Source organism: Pipra filicauda, unplaced genomic scaffold, assembly GCF_003945595.2.
Source record: "Pipra filicauda isolate LSUMZ 115617 unplaced genomic scaffold, ASM394559v2 scaffold48_size3843733_pilon, whole genome shotgun sequence".
NCBI classification, from domain to species: Eukaryota; Metazoa; Chordata; class Aves; order Passeriformes; family Pipridae; genus Pipra; species Pipra filicauda.
In genome coordinates, this window is record NW_024104631.1 from 2033715 (window position 1) to 2058626 (window position 24912).

General features: G+C 40.9%; 1 protein-coding gene across 2 annotated transcripts in view; it reads right to left on the bottom strand.

Moving 5' to 3' along the window:
* DUSP22 (dual specificity phosphatase 22) overlaps positions 1 to 24912 on the bottom strand; it is a 43165-nt gene that overhangs the window by 15626 nt on the left and 2627 nt on the right. The window contains exons 1-3 of one of the 2 annotated variants that reach the window (XM_027727958.2): positions 24335 to 24652; positions 21206 to 21239; positions 13173 to 13255 (exon numbers count right to left, since the gene is read on the bottom strand). In XM_027727958.2, coding sequence (XP_027583759.1) covers positions 13173 to 13255; positions 21206 to 21239; positions 24335 to 24421 — 204 coding nt within the window. In that variant the 5' untranslated portion in view covers positions 24422 to 24652. Of the gene's footprint in view, positions 1 to 13172; positions 13256 to 21205; positions 21240 to 24334; positions 24653 to 24912 lie in introns of those variants that run through there. The other variant, XM_027727959.2, reaches the window with a different exon arrangement.

The window sequence follows — 24912 nt, forward strand, 5'->3', positions numbered from 1 at the left end:
GGCCAGAAGCAACACCATCAGCAAGCAACAGTCCCTCTTGCCTTGTATGAGGAAAAGGGATGCCTGTTGTAGGAAACCAGGATGGCTCCACAGCCACAGGTTGATGCACAACAGCTTGCACAGACACATTCATTTAGAAAGACAATGTAGCAGTAATACATATATTGATACGCTGCTGAGCCAAGGATGAGAATTATATTGTGACAGATTAATTACGATAATAAGCACCTTGTATGACACATCTGAGAGGTTTACCTCGGACACTAATATCACTTCAAGTGAGTCACTCCAGTAAAATGAGGGCCTGTGACCCGAAAGTAAATTTACATGCTATTCTTTCCGCAACTCCATGCCATTGAAAAACTGAAAATTGAGGGTAGGAGATAGGCTAGCTCTGGAGCACAGTATGCCAGAAGGTTCGCTCCTCCAGCAAGTTGTTCTGCAGATTTCAGAAGCTATGGCACATGCTGAGTGCTTTTCACAGGCTGAGTGTAGAGGGACTTTCAGATAATGTTCACTTTAAAAGCAGAAGTAGCACCAGGACAAGTTTAAGACCCACAGTGTTCTTTTTTTGTCATGGTTGGCTAGTTCCAACTACTGAAAGCAATCACGAAACTAGCCTGTGAGAGACCACACATGGTACTGAATGGCTCATCCAAAGCCTGATCCTGGGCATCTTCAGCATTTACAATTTCCAGTGAAGCCCACAGCGCACTTTTCACTACTGCGCTCACAAGTGCTCAGCATCAGCCTGATAACCTTATTAATAAAGCTTCTGAGGCAGGAGATGGTTCGAGTTACTGGAATTTGGTATTTTGACCGATGCATGTCACCTGTGTTTTTGGAAGGCTGTGGTGATGGACTCCTCCCTGCGAGGAAATAATCACACACTCAACTCAGAAATAGTTAGAGGTGGGATTTCAAAAGTACTGTGCAGTGACCTAACCCAGCTCCCACAAAAATCAACAGTGAAACTCTCAGTGACTTCGAACCAAACATAGTTTGGCCAGAGTTGGTAACTCCTGAGGATCCCACCCTACCATCGAGTTTTGCTTCTCTAGGTTGAAATAATAAATTATAATAATAGGATCAAATATCATTCATCATAATTGGATACCTGAAATACAACACCACTACAAGATTGTATGGGCCAGGTATTCATAAATGAGACTCATAATTTTTCATGTAGATAGATATTCCTGCGTTGATTGCTGGAATTAGTTTTTTCTCACACACGCTGTATAGACTTTCTTTTTTAAACGTATTAGCAATAGAAAGATACTTCATTACTGAACTCTGCTGTCAGTGGCTCTGTTTGAAAAAAACTACCCCAGGATCAAAATATTTTTATATTTGTGCCCCAAGACACTGCTGTCTTTCCTGTGCACATACCCTACAGATAAATTCGAAGAACTGTCCCAAGGGGACCTTTTGAAGCAGAACAATTAAAATCGAGCAAGCAATTAGCTACCTACAACATTTCAGATGTGGTACTAGCATGCAAGAAAGAGACATCACTGCTTTATTACCTACCAGTTTGCCATTCTGAAACTGCAAAGCATAAAAATGTTAGGTGGCAACAATCACTGAAACAGCGACTAAGAGTAAGCTAAATCAAAAGACTGTTGAAGAATCAGGCAGACCAGCTCCTAGTGAAAATTTCAAAAGGTTCCAAATTAGTAGCTAGTCAGCAGTTTCATTAAATAAACCTGAATCTGGTTGCAGATGCAATATGCCAAGGTGAACCAAATCTGCATACTGAAGATGGAAAAACAAATATAAATTTTATGTCAACTATATGGAAGTCTTTATTTATTTATTTTTAAATTAACTATACTTCGTTCCCTAGGAATGACAATTTCTAATAATTATATAGTGAAGGAAGGACAGAACGATTCAAAACAAGTATTGTACCACTTCATCTACACACACTAAATTAGGTGCTACAGAATAGCTACTCATCCCAAAACATGGTATTTATTCAAAGCAAAGTGAAAAGCTTGCAAAGCTTAAAAACTGATGAAAAGAGAAATACTATTTTAAATCCTACACGAAGTAATACATCCTCTTTATTTATTGAATACTGCTGATAATATGTGGTTGTTCAAACATTTCTTCAGTTGACCGCTATGTCAGTCATGTCGTATCTCTCCAAACACACTTTTTCCCAGATTACCCAATTGAAACAAACAAAAAAAAAAAATAATCAATCCAACATTTTTAATTACACAGAATCTATTCAGGTTCTCAGGTAATAAAACATTACATGCATATGGAATGTGTACAGACTCAAGCTCCTAGGTCAATGAGATGGTGAACAATGACATGCTTTTTTCTGCTTATCTCAATTCACTACTACTTTCCACTTGTTACTTTTAATCATTGCTCACTTTCCTTTCTTCATCAATCACCCTTGCCACCAAACACCCCTACCTTCCAAAACACACACACACAGACACACACAGAGACACACTCTTCTCTAAACTTTTTCCTTATTATTCACATGGTGATCCTAACTGATGCCCTCATCAAATAAAAGCAGCACTCCCATTTCTTTCGGTGTATTTATCCTCAGGACATTGTCCTCCCAAAAAATCAGTAAAATAAAATATAATTTACTTTTTTGTTTTCTGTTTCAGCAGAGTAACCACCAAAACTAGATTTCTGTCTCTCTTAGGCCCTGAAACTAAGTGCTACAGTTAAACCGATACAGTGAGAGCTAACAAAACTAGAGCAAGTATTGTGATTTCAAGATTGTCAAAGCTGAAACAAGCGAGAGTTAAGTAAAATTTCTAAAATTCACTGTTCTTTGAGAAACAACAACAGAACTTGCACAATTTCATCACAAATTCTGGAATTAGTAAGTCAGTTCTGCTGCAGCGACTATTAAGGTATTAAAACCAGATTTAGGTGCATATATACAAATGCAGAGGTATTACACTAAGTTAAGGTATTCATGGAATTCCAGTCATTAACAAATTTCTAATTATTTTAGAGGTCGATCTACTAAAGTTAGAAATGGAACAGTTTTCTCACATTTGGAAAAGTCAGTAAAACTAAAGAACAAGACTTTCCCAATATCATTAGCTTTTAAAAAAGATAAATCTTTGTTATTAAATCCAGTATTTCATTCAGTGCTCAGGACTGTAACAGTCTAGTTTAAGGAAAACTCTGTTTCTATTCTACTTACTTATAATCTATTTAAAAAACCTCCAACTTCGTTTTAACTGAACTTGTCAAAACTGGCATTTAGGTTTTTTAGTAGAACATACAGAATTTTGCAGTAGCAAAATGACTTACCTTTAAGTGCTAAATGTCAGATAATGGGTCAGTGACTGAAAACAGGATCTCTCAAGAGCACACACAGATTTAATTGCACAATACCAAGAATGATTTCAGCTCCAAACTGGATAAAGTACAGAAAGTACTGTGAGACAAATGCAACACTTATAGGGATGGTTGCTTCTTTGCAATGATCAAAGATATTCTGGAGTCATTAAGAATGATATTCAGTTTGATTACACCCTAAATTATAATACAGTTTATATGTGAAAGAAAACTGTCAAGCGAATTTTATATAAAACAGAGTACTCTAGCAAAACATTCTACATGAGAATAAGGACTAAAAATGCTACTCATTATTGCATGTTTAGTGGGTTTTCCAAGTAAATGTTTTTAAAGACATTTTTCAGAACATTGTCTCCTCCACTGCTGTATATACATTTATGAGGTTCTAGTTAGCACTGGAAGCCTGAATCTGGAATTTCAGATGTTAGAAGGTGAGGAGAGGGACAAAGAACCTCAAATTACAAAATTTCTGCTCTCCAAGGGCGGGGGGGGGGGGGGGGGGGGAAGGGTCTGTAAAAAAAAAAAGTTTAAAAAGAGCAGGATTGTATTTTTGGCATTAAACTTCTCTATTTACAGTTATCTAAAGATACCATCAACGACTTCCAAGAAAATTTTTTTTAACATAAACCCCTAAACTTAAATTTGTGAACTGAGATGCAAATAGAAAACCTCCAGCACCTGGTATGTTCTTTCAGGTTAGTCAAAAACCATGTGTTAATTTGAGTCGTCACATCAACAGATGAGGACAGGAGGACTTATTTTTGTTTAGGGGCATTTCAGCAGAAAGGCTAAAGTGGGAAACAGCCAGCACAAAGCTTCCTCAAGCCAAACCAACAAGAGTTTATAAAGGGTTTTGTCCAGTAATGCACCAAACTGAACCTGCTAAACTGAAAACCGTTCAACCGTTTGTTTGTCCTTTCAGTTACTTTCTGTAGCAATCACCATTAGTGCTGATTTTATTAATGACTCATAGAAAATGCATTTTTGTTTCAGCCAAAAACCAGCCACTAATTGACTTTAGTGAACAACACACTTAGGTTTGGTTTTGAAAAATATTGTAAATGAAATTGCAATTACATGAACAATACGAACAGCAGCAAATGTGATGCTCTTGCAGAATTTATACTTTTGGTTTGTGTTATCAGGAATAATACATTATTTTTTATAAGTCAGAGTTTTTTGCAATGTTGGTTCATGGTTTTCTTAGGAAGTAGTCTCAGTGACACTTCTGAAAAGCTCGTTATTATTAAGGCTGGAATGTGCCAATCATAAATATAAAGTGTCGTGTTAAAGCCCTCATTCCCCCTCTCTCCTCTCTAAAACTATAAGAGAGAAATGTTGAAGACTTAAGGATTTTATTTTATTTGCATGGAGAGCTGTACTTATTATTTCTAATTCTAACCCTGAATTGCAATTCTAACCTGGCTCATCTGAAGGAATGCAGAGTGTGAGAAAACACCAATGAATTTGTATTAAATTGTGGTTTATCTCCTTTAGGTCACATCAAGAATATTTACAGAACTACATACTTCAGCTGAGAGGAAGGACTTTGTTAATCTCCCTTGACTACGTGACTTATTCAAGACCCTAGGCATGTCAGGGCATATCTAACATCCGAGCACTACCTATCACACTTCATCCCTGAACCCTCAAGGGGATCTCTGAGAACAAAATAAAACAATATATCCCAACCGCCTCTTTCTTTAAGGGAATGCTGAAATATGATTACTCCCCCTCTGGAATACACTCACATTACTTTTTACAGGGGCATGTAGTGACAGGATAAGGGAGAATGGCTTCAAACAGAAAGAGGGCAAGTTTAGATCATGTATTAGAAAGAAACTCTTTACTGTGAGGATGAGGAGACACTGGAACAGTTTGCCCAGAGAGGCTATGGATGCCCCATCCCTGGAAGTGTTCAAGGCCAGGTTGGATAGTCTAGTGGAAGGTGATCCTGCCCCATCGATGGCAGGGGAGGAGGAACTAGGTGATCTTTAAGGTCCCTTTCTACCCAAACCATTCTATAATTCTGTGATTAGAAGCATGGTCTAACATACTCTCCACATCACGTCCTCTGCATGAGCAGGTCAGAGCACTTGTCCTTGTTCTGGTTAACACCACATCCAAGCAAAAAGAAACACCAGGCGTTTACTGGTCTAAACATCTCTCGTGCAAACAGCTCACCACTGAAAGCTTTAAACAGTCCTCATCCTCTCCTTGCTGCCACTATAGGAACGTGCTTCCCTTGGCATAGTTCATGTGCGATGAGCAATTCAAACTGTGAACTAATTTAGTGTATTACCAAAGCAGCCTCTGCCAAGGGTACCCCATGATGAAGGCCTGGCCTGACACACTTTAAAAGCTGCTTTGTGGAAGTCTCTTGCTGGCTTCTTAGAGGGCTACCAATATAATTTTTGAAAAATTAGTCAGAGCTCCCAACTTCACAGGCAGAACCAATGCCAGACGGGGCATTACTTTAAATTAGAATTGTCTGGTGCCACTACACCTGAAAGAAAAATGGTAGCTTTTTTGCTCAGCATGGTCTTCTGAAACGTCTCATAAGGGGAAACCCTTACCATGAAAAGGCAGTGAAACATCATAGAAGAAAGTTAAGGTTTTTGTTAGAAGAAGTGCTTGTACACTTTCTCTTGAAGTTAGCACAATGGTTGAAAATCAACAGCTTCTAACATTGGTGATATAAGAGTTCAGCGCCATGGATGGAAAAACTACAGTCCGACGACTAAATTATTAATTTGTAGAGTTGATATTTATACAACTGCAGTGACCTTGCTATATGATATCAGCAACTCTGATTTTAAAGGCTGTCTTGCTATCTCCCTCTTTAACAGTTTCTGTAAATCTTTAGGTTGGATACTGATGATAGCAGAGCCTGTGCAGAGAACAAACATGATGCCCAGTCATAACCCAGCAGACTTCACTCCTCATGTCATCAAGATGCAATCTCCATATCTGAAAGGCCTCCTACAGTTCAAGACTTCTGCGTGCTACCCAATATCGTAACACAGTTTTAACAGTTCTCACCTGCTGAGCAGCATCTGTCTAGAATAAGCATTTTTTTTAAAAAAAAAGTATGGCTGATTGGTTTCCCAGTTTTTCCCTCTTTAGTTATTTTGTGTTGAGCAGTGATGCTTTTCAGTCCAGACAAATTCTTTCTGGACTACTATCTGTGTGAGGACAGTCCTCAGATAGTGAGGGATGAACAGATCAAGAGTAGCCATGCAGAGAAGGACTTGGGGATGCTGGTGGATGAGAAGCTCAACACGGCCCAGCAATGTGCGCTTGCAGCCCAGAAAGCCAACTGCATCCTCGGCTGCATCAAAAGCAGCGTGGTCAGCAGGTTGAGGGAGGTGATTCTGCCCCTCTACTCTGCTCTGGTGAGACCCCATCTGGAGTGCTGCATCCAGCTTCTAACAGTACAGGTCCCCAGTACAGGAAAGACATGGACCTGTCAGAACGAGTCCAGAGGAGGGCCACCAAGATGTTTAGAGGGAAGGAGCACCTCTCCTATGAGGAAAGGCTTAGAGAATTGGGATTGTTCTGACTGGAGAAGAGAAGGCTTTGGGGTGTCCTAATTGTGGCCTTCCAGTACATGAAGAGAGTCTACAAGAAAAAAGGAGAAGGACTTTTACAAGAGCATGTAGTGACAAGACAAGGGAGAATGATTTCAGACTGAGAGAGAGTAGGTGTAGATTGGATATTATAGGGAGAAATTCTTTACTATGAGGACGGTGAGGTACTGGAACAGGTTGCCCAGAGAAGCTGTGGATGCCCCATCCCTGGAATTGTTCAAGGCCAGGCTGGATGGGGCTCTGTGCAACCTGGTCTAGTAAAAGGTGTCCCTGTCCATGGCAGGGGGGTTGGAACTAGATGATCTTTAAGGTCCCCTTCCAACCCAAACCATTTTATGAATCTATGATTACAGAACAAAGCAGTAAAGCAGCTTTCAGCACTTCCAAAGTTATCAGCTGGGAGAATGGGGGGGCATAAATTTTTCCTTTTTGTTTTAGCACAGGGTAATTCCTGTTACACACACACAAAAAATGTAAAATCAATCCAGAAAGTGCAGTCATGAGAGAAAGAAGTTTTCTTTCTATTACCAGTTTCCCCAAACTGGTGATGGAATGAAAGAATTACAGAACTTAAAGAAGATGAGGCAAAAAGTTCCCCGATAGTAAACATTAAGTGCTAATAGCAGATATGATAAATTTCTATAGTCAAAACCAAAATAGCTGCAAAAATACTATCTACAAACTATGCCAAGCAGATTACTTGCCACAGCTTACTTGCCACATACTGCCACATACTTGCCACATACTGCCACAGCTGCCAGTTCAGTTCTTCTATAATAATTCAGTTTGCTTTCCTTTTCTAAAAGAACTGCATATGTATAGTCTAAAGATCATCTGTAAACATGTAAAACTATCAAGCTCAACTAAAACTGCATAAGATTTACAAAACACAGCCAGACTTGAAAAATATGAAACGAGATTCCAGATCTAATGCAAGCTGATATGAAAGTATTAGCTGTACTAGGTCCACAGGCTCTGACCATTTGATCTTAGAAATATTTCTCAGGTTTTTATAGATGTTCAGCCATTTAGCTCTTCACTTTCCTACACAGGTCTGGATTTACCAGCCAGTCACACTTTTTTTTTAAATTCATAATCTTGATCCAGCACTTCCTCTTGTGATTTCGCCAGCTGCAAGCTGCTCATTCTTAACACCTTATAAAACAAGTATTTCACAGCATTCAGCAGAGATAAAACAGGAGCAGAGAACTTACACAGTTTCACCGTAGCATCTTTATTTTTCTATGACTTCTCTTCCTCACACTTACTGGTTTTGTTCCAGTTACAGCATCTTTTCATTGCGTGTATTCTACTCAGGCATATGACTGTTTACTGAGTATGAAAGATTGTTCTAAAAGATTATCACAGAGTTTTTTAACTCTGCTCTTCCCTTTCAGTTCAGCTCCTTAGACACTGAGTATTTGAAACTCTACTCTGACAAAAATTTTAGAATTTGCAAGGAAAAAATATCTAAACTTCTTTATAAGACAACCTGGCTAAGAAGTTCTTTATTTCCAAAGACATAGTTCATTTAAGTTGTGCTGTCTGCACAAGCTAACAGACTGGACAAGAAAGATCATAGAATCATAAAATATGCTGAGTTGGAAGGGTCCCATCAGGATCATTGAGTCCAACTTCTGGTTTTGCATAGGACACCCCAAGAATCATACTATGAATCATACTATGCCTGAGAGCATTGTCCAAATGCTTTTTGAACTCAGACAGGTTGGGTGCTGTGACCACTTCCTTGGGGAGCCTGTTTCAGTACTCAATCACCCTCTGGGTGAAAAACTTTTTCCTGATATCCAACCTAAACCTCTCTTGACTCAGTTTCATGCCATTTCCTCAGGTCCTGTCACTGGTCACAAGAGTGAACCTTCCCCTCCTCTTCTCATGAGGAAGTTGTAGACTGCAATGAGGTTTCCCCTCAGTCTCCTCTTCACCAGGCTGAACAGACCAAGTGATCTCAGCCACTCCTCATACGGTTTCCCCTCAAGGCCCTTCACCATCTTCATTGCCCTCCTTTGGACACTCTCTAATGGCTTATTATCTTTTTTTAATTGTGGTGCCCAAAACTGCACGTGGCAGTTCAGTCAGCAATTAGCTCTTCTCTGCCTTCCCTGCCCCTCCACCCACCTACCATATCAACATTTTTATTTAAGTAGTCATCAATTCAGGAAAAAAGAGGGGAAAACCAGTGTTCTGCATGTACCAGATTAAGCTGATATTATTAATGACATCAGAATACAAAGAAAAAACAAACAGATAACTGTCCTCTGAAGGTGCTCTGGTTAACTATGTAGAGTGATGGGGGAAAAAAAAAATCAAAATATTGAAAATAAAAACAAAACAAATATTCTGTAGCAATAGAAAACAAAGAAAGAAAACTGACATGCACACAGAAGCAGTACAAATGCAAAAAGCCACTCTTAATGCAGTTTGTCATAGAGTGAACAACAGAAAGCTTCAGTGGGAAGGGACAGTACAGGAATGCACCCATAAACTCCTACTGATTTAAGATCTGCATTAGTGTGATCATTACAATGTCTGAGTGCTGCGCAGAAAGCTTCCTGCAACGCAGCAGTAGTCAGTTGGACAATGATAATGCTATAAATAAATTAATGCCAAAGGACTCCACAACCACAGGCGACTGCTAATGGGATTCATACATTTACTAGATCAAACCTCTGGTGCAGGTCAAGAGCAGCAGTAACATTACTGGTAACTGACAAATGTGTGGTGGACTGTGTGAAAGAAGTTGGTAGTTTCAGTCCATTTTGTGACTGATGGACAAGTGTCTGCAATGCACAAAACAGTCACCACGATCGTCACCTCAAAGTGTCTCAGACAGACCAAGGACTGTGAAATGATATGGCTATAGAATGCAAAGCTCAAAGACCTCTGCATGCGAGAAAACCCACCATTGCCTTTGGAAATATATTTCAGCAATTACTAACCCTCATGGTTACTTCCAGTCAAAAACTGACTTGTCATTTGCCAGCCACAACGGCACACAGTTCTGAAGTGGGTTTTCTACACGGGGACCCAGAGAATCCCTATCCATCCCTGCCTCTGGGCATAATCCCTCTCTGGGACAGGGTCTGAGGTTCCTAAAGGCCTACTTCTTGAGCTTGTCCAGATCTCTCTGGATGGCATCCCATCCTTCAGGTGTGTCAACCACACCACTCAGCTTGGTATCACCTGCAAATCTGCTGACAGTACACTCAGTTCCACTGTCTACATCACTGATGAAGATATTGAACATTACTGGTTCCAATACAGACCCCTGAGGGGCACCACTCATGACTCATCTCCATCTGGACACTGAGCTATCGACCACTACCCTCTGGATGAGACCATCTAACCAATTCCTCATCCACCACAGTCCAGCCACTAAATCCGTATCTCTCCTTTATAGAGAAGGATGTTGTGGGGGACCACGTCAAAGGCCTTACAGAAGTCCAGACAGATGACAACCTGTTGGATAGACCAAACAGGTAACTGCCAGACACGCTATTATTTAAAGCACACTTGGAGACATGTTTCCTTATCTACCTTTCAGTGTCTCACATTCTGAACAGATATTTTAAATCCTGAACTCTCGAGAAATAGAATAGAAAGCAGGTGGCAAGAAACCTAATTATTCTCCTCTGTATATGGCTTTTGTGTGGATTTATAAAACATCTGTGACTGTTCCATGGGCAGCCATCCAAAGTGCTCTAGAGGAGCCAACTTGATTCACCAAGGCTACTGCCTCTGTGCCTCTGCAGAAGCACACATGGTGCTGTTGGACACTGTTCTTACTCATTTCATCTGAAATAACACACCTTGTTCCATACAGTATGCAGTCCTTTCTCTTGGACAGGCTACCAGTTATCTACAGGTTTTTTTGTGAGATAGACATATATATCACAGGAACCCAGACAGCCAAAAAAGGCCAAATTCTCTCTGTTGACAAGTTACTAAAACACTACTGGCTTTTTAATGTCTAAAAATGCTTACCTTCCTTAGCTTGCACAGAAAGCTTTGTCTCATGAAGTATTTGTAGCATTTCCTACAGGTTGACTAGGAAGTACTTGAGATAAAATAGTGCTTGCAAAAGACAAAGGCAACTACCACAGTTGAAGAAAAGGCAGCTTTTTACAGGTGATCAGCATTCACGTAAATACATACACATAAAATAGGGAATCTCAGGCAAAAGATATTCCCTTATCACTGCAATTGCATGTTTAAAGGTCCAAATAACATCAAATGAATTTTTGAACACGAATATAGTCACTCCGTGAGTGAAATCTGAGGAGAAAGGTGATGAGGTATACACACAGGGAAAGCATTCCCATTTTATTTCAGTAGACATGAGAACAGTCCCCAAGCACAATGCAGATACACAAACTGAAAACAAACCTACCTACAATCTGGCAAGGATGTAAATAACAAAGGAAGCAACAAAACCTAACAGAAGTTTTCTAGGCTGTTGTTCCTAAACAGAAGCATTCAGTTGCAAACAATCACCACAGTAAGACCATGGCTGATAAAGTAATTAAAATTAACTCAGCTCCCAAACAAGCGGAATTTGAAATCCTTCCACTACTTTAGGAACTGGGGAGAAGTTTTAACAGTTCTTTTCCAGACCACCGTCACATAAAGGACTATACTGCATGCTGAGAAAATCAAAGACACAGTTGGAAGAAAGGGTGATTAAAGCAGATTCATCCTCAACCAGCCACTGCTTGTTCCAGTGACACTGTAACTTTTGAGACACTGTTATGAACCAGATTGGGAACAGATTTGGGTAAAAATAATCCTTCATGGCTTTTGTGGCAGTAGCTGGAGGAAGAAATGGTGACTCTTAAGTTATACTTAACTCTCAAAAGCTCCCGGATCTATTTACCATGCAGCCTCACAAACAGATGCACCACCATTAAGTACGGAGGTGGTGTGTGGGCTGCCAAAACCACCACCACCACCAGAAACACTGGCCTGAGGCTGCAGCTGATCTGTGCCATAATTAGTCTCCCTACTTATCTAATCATGATAAAACAAAACAATCTTCTATTCATTTTAAAGACCAGCATCCTACAGGCAACATTATATCTCCCTCACTCAGCACAAGTGTTTATCTCTTCAACTAAGAGCACTCTTGAAATTCAGTCTGTTTCAGACTTAACAAGTATCAGGCACAACAGAAATCAAATAGGCAGTATAACAAAGTCAACACCTAAAACTCCAGTCCAGCACATTTATAAGTTCAAGGTCAACCCTGAATTCATCGTTACCTTGATATTGGTTTTGATTGTGATATACTGGGGACACTTTTTTGTTCGGCTTACCTATTGACTTGCCTGGGACAGGAGGAAATCCTGTAGTTTAAGGACTGAATTCACTAGAGACTTTTTACGTGAGAATGAAAAGCAGACATTCCCAGCAGCATACGGGGGGTAACATCAGCAACTGCCTTACCTGCTATTTTGCCATATTTCATGAGAAGTAGAATGCAAGGAAGCAATGAACAAATTTTAGGGGACAATAGTTCCTGACATAAATCAAATAGTAGGATTTTAAGGTGTGGCAAAGCCCAGTCAGACTCCCCTTTTTCCAAAGGAAGCTGGTATAAAGAAGAAAGCATAACAGTCCAACACAGGAGAACTGTAGCCTGGTCCCACCTTGAGATAACACAGCAAATTACAGGTCTTCAGATCAGTTTTCCTGTAGTAAAATGGGGAATAATACTTTATATTAAAGTGTTGGAGACTACAGATGCCCTGATATATTAGATGTATTTATATAATACATGAGGGGGATCACTGATTCCTCCTACACCCCAAGTGTAAATAAGGCTATTTCACATAGAAAAGGACTGCAAACCTCTTAGCCATCTGCTATAGAGATTCAAGAAAGAAGCCCACGTACAAAGTAGGGTTGGAGTGGAGATGGAATGTTGTTTATGTGATGCTTGAACTCCACAGAGAAGGAAACGTACCTTCACTATTAAATTAATAGCATAATACCATTACTTTGGTACATCGACACTGTAATTCTTTTCCTTTGTCAGTTAGATTTCTTGTTGTTATAACAGCAGCTACAACAAAATCTGTGTCTGGATGCCAAAACCACAGCTGTCAAGAAAATCAGTCTCAAAACACCAATTGCAGAGAACAAGAAATTAACCCTGAGATGACTGTAGCAGTCAACTACAAAGTAAGGATTTACTATGGAGTCCCCCACACCTCTTACCTCAAGCATAGGGCGGGCACTGTCATGGATTGAAAGAATGTGCGTAATGTTATTCTTACTCAATTGCTCTACATCTCGGGCATCTGTGACAGAGGGAAAAAAAGAAGAGAAATTTTTTAATCTCTTGAAATAGCCCACTCCCCTTTCCATTGTGCATGTTGAAAAGCCACCTATCATCGGTACATTTTTCTTGAAGCTTCATAAAGTAAGGTAAAACCCCAAATGCAGCTATTCTAGAACACCATAATCAGAGTGGGTAATGGGAAGACACACTTCTAACTCCAAAACAAATTACATACTATATAAAGAACAAGCTTAAGTGACTCAGGAATGTGTTTTTAAGTCAGAAGTTTCATGTATTTTGCATCTGAAATATAAGTTTATGCATGCTTCCGTGCAGGTGATGGCCATCTGAACACGCAGTCAGAGCTGTACAAGAAATAGTTTACCTCCTCTCTACCCACAAATCCCCCTTCAGGAGAAACATTTTCACTTGGGAGACAGACCTTGTGATATTCAGGTCTGAGAAGGCAAGTCAACCATGTTCCTTGAATTATTAACGGACAAGCCAAAACGATAACTACATTCTTAATTCCTGTGAACCAGTAGGGAAAAATGTGCATTTAGCCAATACATACCATAATTTAGAGTCTAAAGAGAGATCAAGATGATAAAGATATTGAACGCATGAAAAAGCAAAATGCTACAGCAAGGAAGTGCAGTTATAAAAAGGTGTTTCCTAGACCTGTAACCAAGGGGTTTCTAACATTCAAAACTGGAAAGAAAACTGGGGCGACTGAAAAGTTGATGCTAGATATTGCGAAAGCATAGGTTTGTTTCTATGAGGAAAAAAAAGTTAAAAGAGACTACCTGTCATCAGTGAGCAACTTTCCCCATATTAAACTATCAGCATGCCAGAAAATTACCTGAAAGAACCACCAATACAGGTAAAAGTTAGCGTGTATCCATTTGTCCATTTACTTTTGACCCTTTTGCTTGAGAATGGCACAGCACACCATGGCAATTACAGCAGTGGTTTTGTGATGTGAACACCTGCCTTTGAAATCTGCCCATCCAATCTGTTCACACTAGCCTGGTTGCACACAAAAAAAGAGCACTGACCACAAAGGTTTCAAACTGGCTCTCTCTAGGTACAAAAATAACAATAGCATCACCTGTACATTCTTTATGTACGTGCAAGAGTTCAATTAGCATCTCTTGTGTCATCTTATCCACCTACTATAAAGTTTCAATGCCTTTTCTACATCACAAAGAAGAACTGGACATTTAATTATACTGTCGCATAGACAGGATCCATGTGAGCACAGTAACAGGCAATAAAATTTAAACCCAATCCTGATAAAAGCTTTTCTACAGCTAAAAAATTGGAGAGTGAAAACTTCATTGATTTTACTCACTACTGGTCAAGCCTGCATGATCAACACAGACGCCTAACCCTTCAGAAGAGAATTAACACAAATTCTGTCTGAAACAGAACTAATGCCTAGCTGCACAGAACAATTAAAATTTCCTAAAAATCTCAAAGTAAACATTTTGAAGAAGAAATGCTCATGTTTGCCAGGAGAGGTCTTCTAATCCACTTGACCTTCATATTTTGTTAACAGTTTATAGGACAGTCTTGATTCCTTAGGGAAAAACTAAGCAGGCAAGGATTTGGAAGCCCATAAACCAGCCCAAGTGTCCCTAAAAATCACTGCTTTCTGTTTTACAAAGACTAAGAACAGATTTCAGAGCCTGCTGGCTGGAACTCATGAAACTAATGTATACCTAGCACAATGAGACCCCAGTCTCTAATTATCAATATGACCAACATGGTAAGAAATGGCTTGCCACACAAGGCAAACTTCTTTAAAAGAAGATATGACCCAAAGTAAACGTTGGCTGCTTTGAACCAGTCTGAAAGGCCTAGTGGACACAGTAAAACTCAAAAGGACTGAAATATCTTATTTCTTCAGTTAACCAAGACTTAGGCTAAGGGAATTTCAGCAAATCAAAACTATACGGTGAGATTTCAGATATTCCTAGAAACAAGCTGGAAATGGCCATCCCAGATCTACATCCCAGAGTAACCAGCAGGTCCTCAATATATTTAGGAAACAACCATTCAAATCACTGAAGTAGAGAAGAAAAAGCTTCCCAGCCAACGACTGTATTATCTGGATCTAAATTTCAAACAGTTTACAGAGGGGAAATTCCCCAGCACCTGCGTAAGTCTCTACAGATACTATAGATAAAGCTATTTAAACAGCAGTACAAATAAGATATCCTGTCACTCATGGTCTCATACCATAAATAACAAAAAAAAAAAAAAAAAGGGTTATGTAAAGAACCACCAAAAGCCAGAAGAACCACCATCACCACAGCAATTCTAATTTCTTTACTGAAGCACAGTGCTATACAAGCACATGCAGGCTCACATTTTGAAATCACAGTGTGAAACACCCTATTTTCAAACTTTAAGATCAAACCTAGCTATCAGAGCTCATCTTGTGCATCCTCTAAAGGGTCTCTCAAATGTGGTATTACTCTTTACAGCAGGTTACCTAATATTCTGTTTCAGACATCAAAACGCTTCTCAGCTGATGTGGACTTCTGAGTAAAGCCTTCTGGAAGATCACTCCTCACACAAAAGGACACAATTCACACTGGGGAAATCATCTTCCCTCCCCCTGCATTTAGCCTATTTTCCCTCAGTTTGACTCTATGACTCCTAGTTCAACCTCTACCCATATGCAGAGAGTTGGAAACACTTAATTGTAAAAGCAATGCCGAAGTCATCAAAATAGGACCAGGGGGCTGTCAGAATTTGTTTCCCTGCAGCTCTGGGAAGCCTTATGGTGTGGCTGGGGAGCAAATCACCTAGCGCAGTGTGCTTCCATCCCCCATAAGCAAAAGGGAGACAACACTGTTCCAACCACTCCAATTATGACACATCAATGACTGAAGGACTCCAATACTAGAGTGGTGAAGTCTCAAATGTACCTACAACCATTTTCTCTTACTTTAGTATTTTAGTGCCTCCATAGAGATGCAAGGTGAGGGATAAATATTTCTCCCTTTGTAGAGTTAGATGGAAAGAAACAGTTGTGGAGTCTTTTCCACCTCTACTGCTAACAATAAAATACAAAAGCATGCTGCCAGGAATAGGGGGGCAAAAAAGCATTACAGTGATATGGGTCTGATCTGCAACACTTGACTGTAACTCACTTGTGAATTTAGAAGTTTAAATACATCCACAAAATAAGTGAGATTAGTTTCAGTTTATTTTCATTTTGTCACCCCTCTTCCCATTAGCCAGCTACTAAAGACATCCTCCCTTCTTGATTCTCCAAAGCCCACATTTCTGACTTTTTAAGTCTGAGAAGACAAACATACTCCTACAACACAGTAAGATAGTATTAAGTTTTCAGTATAACATTTTAGGTTAAGTAGAGAAAACTGAGGTAAGTGCTTAGAGAAGGCAAGTCAGCCCATTACGTACAACAGTGTTAAGTCTTAATCTGCAGATGTATAGAGACTACAGTTTCATCATCACCAGGTGTTGTAGGTTTTTTTTTAAATCAAGCAACTTTATTTTCTGCTTTGGAGAGAACTAGAGATGGACACCTAAAGAAAAACCTTCCCCATCAGGAGAGCTTTGTTCCCAGTCCCGTTATCTGCACTTACAGAGACACACACAGAAACTAAGCACGTGAACAAAAGATCCACGTCTCCTTTCTCCACTTCACACTATGTTCTAGTACATATTCTGACCCACTCTATTGGAAGGACTTTTTTGGGGAATGAGAAAGGTGGGGAAACGAGTTCAGTACTCTGTTTAATCAGAGCACCTATAAATTGTCTTCCTTCAAAAGATGAACCTGAAAAAGGGAATGGTATCTTCACCCTCTCCTGTTTTCAGTACCTGAAATTAAATCTTAGAAAATGGAACTTTAAAACCAACATTAAGCAGATGATAATGGGAATTAATTGAATCTAGAAACACAGCAGAACCACTTGGTGGACACTGCCTTTTTATACGCTTAATAATGGGAAGGGCAAAAACTTTCCCAAGGCTCTCCAGATCATCCACAGCAACACTGGACTCTTCGGGGGGAATTAAACCTCTTATTGTGGCTTTCCCCTTCAAATTAAAAAAACCCCAAATATTCCATTGGAAAAACCTTGAATGATTACAAGCAAGGCAGGACACAAGCTCTTTAATATTGCAGGTAGAAACACTCTTGCGTCCTGGTTCTTGCTACTGCTACACCTTTTCGTTTGGAAGCAAACTGAGCACCCATTTAGATCTGTTATCAGAAGAAATGGATTTTTTTTCCATTTGTGCAGAGAAACAGGCTGTCCTGTCAATCCCATAAAGAACAAACCACTCATTTTCATTGTAAGCACAGGTGACTTTCAAGAGACCTCAGGTCACCAGTGCAGAAGACACATGGACTTGCAGTACCATAGTATATTCTTTGTCTTTTGAGGCATTTCATCTCTAAGGTATACAACAGAAACAAACCAAATTTTCCCCAAAACTAGAGGTGGGAAGAAGAGTTAACTGCCTCTTTCTCTTCCCTCATTTTTCTCTCTTAGCACCCTACCCTCCCATTTGCAAAGAAATAACTCCTCCTTCACTTTCACAGAAGAAGCCCAAGAGCTCTGTTTCTTTCTGGGCTTACAGACCAGACTCAGTCTTGGTATTTTGTACAGACACCTATGGTTCTTCTTGATTTTTTTCTGCCCTCTAGCTGTGCAATCTCAAATACACCCTCTCAGGAGCATACCACAATTTTAATGTGCTACTGATGAGCTTGTAAGATAAAAAGCACTTGAACGCATGCCAAGATTCGTGCTTTTTCAGGAAAGCTTTTCAGATACATAATCAAGCCCTGTGGACTAGGGGGATTTCAAGAGATATTTCAGTGCTCTCCATAATCAGGACTACACTAACTTTCTACCCTGAAGACCCTTAAAGTGGTTATTAAAGCCCCTCTCATTCTATGTGCTTAAAGGTTTGCGCAGCAGCAAACGAAACAGAAGCAGCAAGCTCAGCTCCCATTTCTACCACAGGTTCATTTCACGAGTTTTTCCTGGGCCTCAGTTTATCTCCCAGTTAACTGCAGAAGAGTTCGCACTGCTCTGTCATAGATTGTTTTTATGTTGATTAGGCCTAAAAGTAGAAATATTTCTGAATATTGAATAATAATTCCCCAATCAGAACAATTGCTGACTGCCTTCTCCAGGCAACAGCCCTCCAAAATTACAGTGTTTAGCATCCCTAACACCATGCTTTCTCTAAGCAGGAAGGCACCTATCTGGAACAACTGTGCCTTTTCTCCGTCTGTCAGTATCCCCAGAGGTCTCTGAGGCAGTAGGGAGACACGAGTGTGTGTAGAATGGTATTTTGATACAGCTCTGGAAACTGTTGCCTGACAAGGGTCCCCGAGGTGCCACTGGGGAAAGGCTATCCTCCAGAGGGCACATCAGAGCAATTTAGACATTCCTCTGACTCAGCTTTTGGAGAAGCTCCCTCCTCTCTAGCCCCTGTTCAAGGACCCAGACCCTCAGCCCTGTATCCAGGTGAGATGCACAAAGCCAGGGAATCAGTGTTTCCTCCTGTTACTGACAAGATGCAACTTTATTCAATTCAAGCTACTAAGAAGAAGCTGAAGAAATGGGAGACTAGTCAAAAGTACATTACAGGAAACAATGTTGTAAACCCATGTCTTTATATGCATCTAGTCATTTCAGCTGCCCAAATCAAGACATTCTGACCAGTCCCAACTGTATATGCTGCCGAGTATTTCTCAGCAGTCTCAAAACTAATCATCCACTTTTTGAAAAAGTACCACAAATCAGAACATGCTCCAAGAACACAGTAATCAAACTCCTCCAGAAAAAACCACTGGTAATAAACCTGTTCCTAAATGGGATGACTTCACTGCATGGAGAGCTTACTGCAACTGCTCCTAAGCAGTGAGGCAGGGGGGTGTTGAGGGGCAGGGGATGCAGAAAAAAGTGAAAATTGTAAAAGTATGCTTTTGTATTAGTGAAGGACAGTAACACCTCTCTTCTCTCTTCCTCTCCAGGTACAGTAGCTTATCTGAGATTGAATCGGATGCTTGTGATGGTAGAACGTAATGATTAAATGCAATATGAGCAAAAGTCATAGCAGTAAATAAATGAACTTTTTGTGTTTTTTAATCTGTTTAAAAAAACAGACCCCACAACACAAACACAGAGATTAAAACCAGCTCCTCTTTTACTCTCTCTTATGCAGGCAGCTGAAGCATTTCACCCTCTGCTTTCCTTTCAGCTAGGCTCCCAGAAACACTGCCCACTCACACCACCTTCAGCGCACACCTGTGCTATCCACACAGGAGTGACCTGACGTGCCATTTAGGGACCACTCCCAAGGCACAGAGCTGAACAGCCAGGGTAGCACAGGCGAGAGGGTCATGGGCCCTAGCACTGGCAGAGATGCTGACTCACTCCACAACCTTGGCCAACTCCCTTCCACTGAAAACAGAACTGCACCAGCAAACAGATGCTCTGGCTGAGTTTCACTCCCCAGGGCAGATCAAGGGCTTACCAGTAGGATGGCCACAGTGAGAGGGACAGATTGACTGCCACGTTACCACAGCTCATCCTGCCCACCTTGCCAGACTGCTCGAAACTTAAAGAACTCCAGTATCAAACATCCTCCCAATTCCACTCCTCTCCTAAATTACTTCAGACAAAGAAAACAAAAAGAGGAAGCAACATGGCTGTGACCAAGTTAGTTAATTTTGTCATCAGCCCATGCAGTAGTCCATTCAAAGTGTTTTCAAAACTATCCCCTTTGCCTTATTTTCCTTTTTTCTCCTTTTATCTACTTCCACCAATACGAATTCACCTCCATCCTCTCATTTTCCTTACCATGGCATGATTAACTCCCTTACATGCTAGCCTTTGTACTTGTATATGTGGTGTGGCGAAAGGCAGCTTTTAACTTCACATATACCTCCGGGCTGCCTCCCAAGGTGATTGGCTCCGCTTCCCAAGGGGCAGCGAGCACTGGACCCACAGTGTGGGCCAGTAGATCCAGTGGCAGGTAAATCAGGCAAAAACCACTGAACTCACAGGTTTTGGGATGGGGGGCAAGGAAGGAAGGGTGGGTATGAGGCAGAGAGAATGTGCAGCACCATCTAAATCCAATGCAGATGTTGCCAGTCTTAACAGACTGTTTGTAGTATCACTCAGACCAGGAAGGACAGGATACAGCAGTAGTCCCTACGAGCCCTGCTCTATTTTACCCCGAAGCCTAGGAAATGTGGGGTCTACATCTATTAAAAAAAACTGTACATGCACAACTGGTTTACTTCTGAGTAGGGAGTGTCAGCTGGAACTGCTCTTAACAGAATGCTTTGACAACAGGCCATTTATTTGGATGTCTACATAAAGTTTCCTGTTTGCTAAATATGACTGGTTTTCTTTACGCAGAAAATAAACCTCATGCATAAAGGAAAAAAATCCAGAGAAACTCACAGCTGCAACATGGACAGTACAAGTATCAGTGGTCAGACTGCAACCAGCAGACCTATCAGTCTCACAAGCGGTGATAACAGAAGTCTTTAGCAGTTGTTATAAATAACCAAAATAATGAAAGCAATGAGCATGAGGCATAGTAAGCCTTTACTTATAAGGAGGGCTTGAAATAAGACGTACAAAGAATCTGCCTGGATCACAGGCTTGTCTGCCAAGCACAAGAATCATTTAAAGCAGGCCAGCGTTTAGGAATTCCAGCTGAAGCATGCTCCAAGGAGATGGCATTCATTTTTCTTTTCTCAAAGTACTTGCAGCGCAGCACAGCACACGGATGAGAGAGCAAACGACTTCTTCTTCAAGTTTACCAGGCGAATCCAGAAATGAAGCAAGATGGGGTTAAAAAGCTACAGAGATGCCAGAGAATTCCAAGGGCCTGTGAAACAACACCTTAAGACCCCTGTTAAGTAACCTAGAGATAATGATAAAACTAATCTTACCTTTAAAGTTGCCAATGAACAAGCCAGGCAGAATCTGCGAGAAAGAAATATAGTATCAAATATAGATATCTTGTGGTAAGACAATTTGACAAAGTTCAATTTGCATACAGGATGGAACATACTACTTTAGCAGACTATTGTCAAATGCAATCTAAAACATGCTGACAACATTTCATGCCTCTTTGCAACCTTCTCAAACTAAACAGCTCTAGGCAAACCATGCCTTGACAGAGCTTGTTGGCAGCCAGGGGTTGTTAATCGTGAGGACTCTCACATAATGGAGGCTCTCCAAGGATAGCAGATGTGGTTTACAAATATGAAGTGGGCCTCGAAAAACACCCTTCCCCCTGCCCCCCCAGCAGGGTAAGAGTTACCCTCATGGAACTAATGATGAAACTTCACACAGCAAAGGTGATTTGCCTAAAGTTGCTACAGAAACTGGACAGAGCCCTGCAAAACGACATCCTTCGAGGCTTTTGAAGTGCAAAGCCATGCAGGTCAGGGCTGTAGGTAGCACTGTAGGGCTCTTAGAGGAAATCACTGCGAACAACGAGGACTTGTGTGTTCACATAGAAAGGAAATTGCTGAAAGTCCATGAGTTGTGTGTTTCTCTTCCAGATCTAACCACTCATCCTAACACTGCCAGAAGCCTGCACAGGTCTCGATTACAGGACATTGTTTAATTTGGGAGTCTCAAGGTCTGCCCAAGGACCAGTCTGTGCAGTCTGAGGACACGTGCACATACACAGAGGCAGGTGACACCACAGTGCTGCACTTCCCACCCTCTTTTAACCCTCTTAACTTGGGAAGAGCAGTAAGACCTCAAAAAACCCCACACACACCCCCAAACACACATTTTCTGGCGAAGAATTTTGTTATCTGCCACCTGAAGTCTCTGACCCACACTCACATAGTTTGAAGAGACCAGAACTGTGGTGATGAAACCACACGATCCATTTTTCTTCAGTGCATGCTGAGCATACCACCAGTACAGATATGTCAGTGCTGACTTCCTAAACCCTTAGCAACACCCGAGTGTCACCACAACAGCAGCAACAGACTCTCAGACAGCTATTTAAAGGGAAAACTCCACCCATTTTGCTCGATCCAGCAGCTGTGAAGTTCCGAAAGTCATGAAGGACTTTTCATCAGGGATTATCACTACAGCCTCTGTTTCACTGCAGTCTTTCTGCTGAAAGGCAAACCAATCCACCATGCAAAGGTTAGCAGGCCAGCAGAAGAGCCAGCAAAATAGCTTCTGACCTGCTTTAACTGCAGGACTTTGGTTCAATAAAAGCATCATCATGTTCGCTATTATTTATCTCGCCTTGCAGAAAACAGAAAGGCTGCAACACTTCTCGTACTCCCTGCAGCAGTTTGTGCAAACATTCCTCCCTCTATGCTTTGCTGGGTGATCTTTCTCTACCCGCTGTGTCACATCAGTTCTAAACACAGTTCTCAAACTAATTCTCTAAACTCAGTTCTCCCCCTGATGGCTTCTCGAGGACCCTTGATGGAGCTTGATGCTTGTAGACCCTTGCTTGCAAATTAAGGGCTGATTGACAACACTACCTGGTCAAGAAAATGGTTCTTAAGTCTGGTACAAATACACACCTGTAAGTGTTGCAAAGATAAGCTCAGGCAGCTTTCTTCCCTTTCCTTCCCTCTCCATTTGTAGAAATTCAACATTCTTACAAAGGCAGCAAAAATCCTCAGGGCAGTTTCCAATGCCAGAGTATCAAGTAGGGAAAAGAACCTTTACAACATCCTGTGGTCTCTTTCCACACGCACAAGACTCATGGTTTCAAGGGACAATTCAATAATTTAAGTACACTTGATGACTCTGCTAGAAGTGCAGCTCCAAGGCTACCATCCCAGGCTAGTAAATAGAAGCCTGTAGCTGCTCCAGAAAGGACAGTACAGAAGAGTCATTGCAAAAGAGGCCAAATTCTTGAAACAAAATCATGTTCTAAAGCGAAAGGGAGTCAAGTTATGAATGAATGTCACCAACCAGATCACCAACTTCAGCGTAACAAATAAAAAAATCAAAAACCCTTACTGATATTTTTAAACAGCTGCCTAGTATTTCCTATCTCCAATAGGAAGATAGGAATTTCCTATCTCCAATAGCACAAATCTCCAATCACACCCTCACTACTGTAGACTATAGCATTTTAGACCCTAGGACACTATTTCTGCATCAAATGTGCACTCTCAAGAGACGATAAAAGCTTAATTTCCAGTCACAGTCATTAAGCTTAGACATTAGAAATTGAAGGTACCATGAAACACCGGGGGGTTGCAGAAATGAGGTTTCTTGTTGGCAAAGGAGGAAAAATCCAGAAGTCTGCATTTGTGCACCATGAAGCAATCTTATACACTAGATAGAAAATTAGGACACCCTGCAACCAAGGACAGATGTTACCCCTGTTGTCCTAGTCATTCTAGAAGCAAGAAACATTACTATGGGTGAAAGCTACCTGGAAAGAAGTGAATCTTCGTGTCATGCTGACTAATACTTCAGCACTCGACTATGGCTGGGAACCTTCAGCTGTGTCATCTCACACTGCCTTCAGTAACTGCAACTCTGGGCTGTGCAAAATGAAGGCCGATGGCTGCTAGGGGCGTGTGAGAGAGAACGGGTGGGAGTCAGAAGAGTAGAAAAATAAGGTGGTTGTTTTTGCGAACTTTTCAACCACTGCTTTATGAATAAAAACAGTAGCCTCTTTACATCATCTGAAACATCATCCGAAACACTGAGAAAATGACCACAGACTAAATAACAGATGTAGAAGAATTCACAAGCAAGGGACAAGGACACCAATGCCTGTCTTCATTTGTACCTCGCATGTGAGAGTAGCTCACATCCTCTACCTTGCAGAGTCCTACAATAGACAATGGTTGCTCCAGTTGCTAATGCTTCTCATCAGTCCTCTCTGATAATACACCCTTCAGGAAAATGGCTTAAAGGGCTGCTTCACTGCTGTTTCCTATACAGACAAATGCTTGTAACAAAGCATCTAACTCCTTGCTGCTTCTAGATGCATTAATACTGATGAACTTCCAGAGAAGTTCATGGGGCTTTCTCAGAGATGGCCAGGCTCTGCTAAAAGGAACAGACAAGCCTACCTTTCTCCAGGACCACAGGAGAGTGGCACGCATCAGGGAGGGATATTTGCTGCTGACGTGAACTGGCATAGCTTCTCTGACTTCCATAAAAGTGGTTACATCAGCTCTAAGTAGCCACACTGGTTTAAATTTCTCATAAATCCACTCCTACAATGAACAAGGCTTATCTGCCCTTTTTGTAGAGATAGCACTCAAACCTTCTGAAGGGTTTACACGAATAACCGGCAGCTAACTGTAACAGGGATGAGCAACAACTAAAACCCAGGAAAAACTCTTCACTAAGCATATCCTGTTCACCAATAATGAAATCTTGTCACCATCTCAGCTGCTAGACTTCAGCTCCTGGAAAACATCTTCGTAGTTTTTCAACCACAGACTTCAACTTGAACTTTGAATACAAGTCAACGTTAGACATTAAGCATGAAGACAAATCAGGCCACCCAGAAAATTTCCTGGGGTCCAAGTCAGACCCCATTAATCATTCTGACTTAACAGATGTAAGAAAAAAAAAAGTAAAGTACTGAAAATTAATAGTAGCCAAGTCAATGCACATTCACTAGCCAATTCTCCTTCTCTGA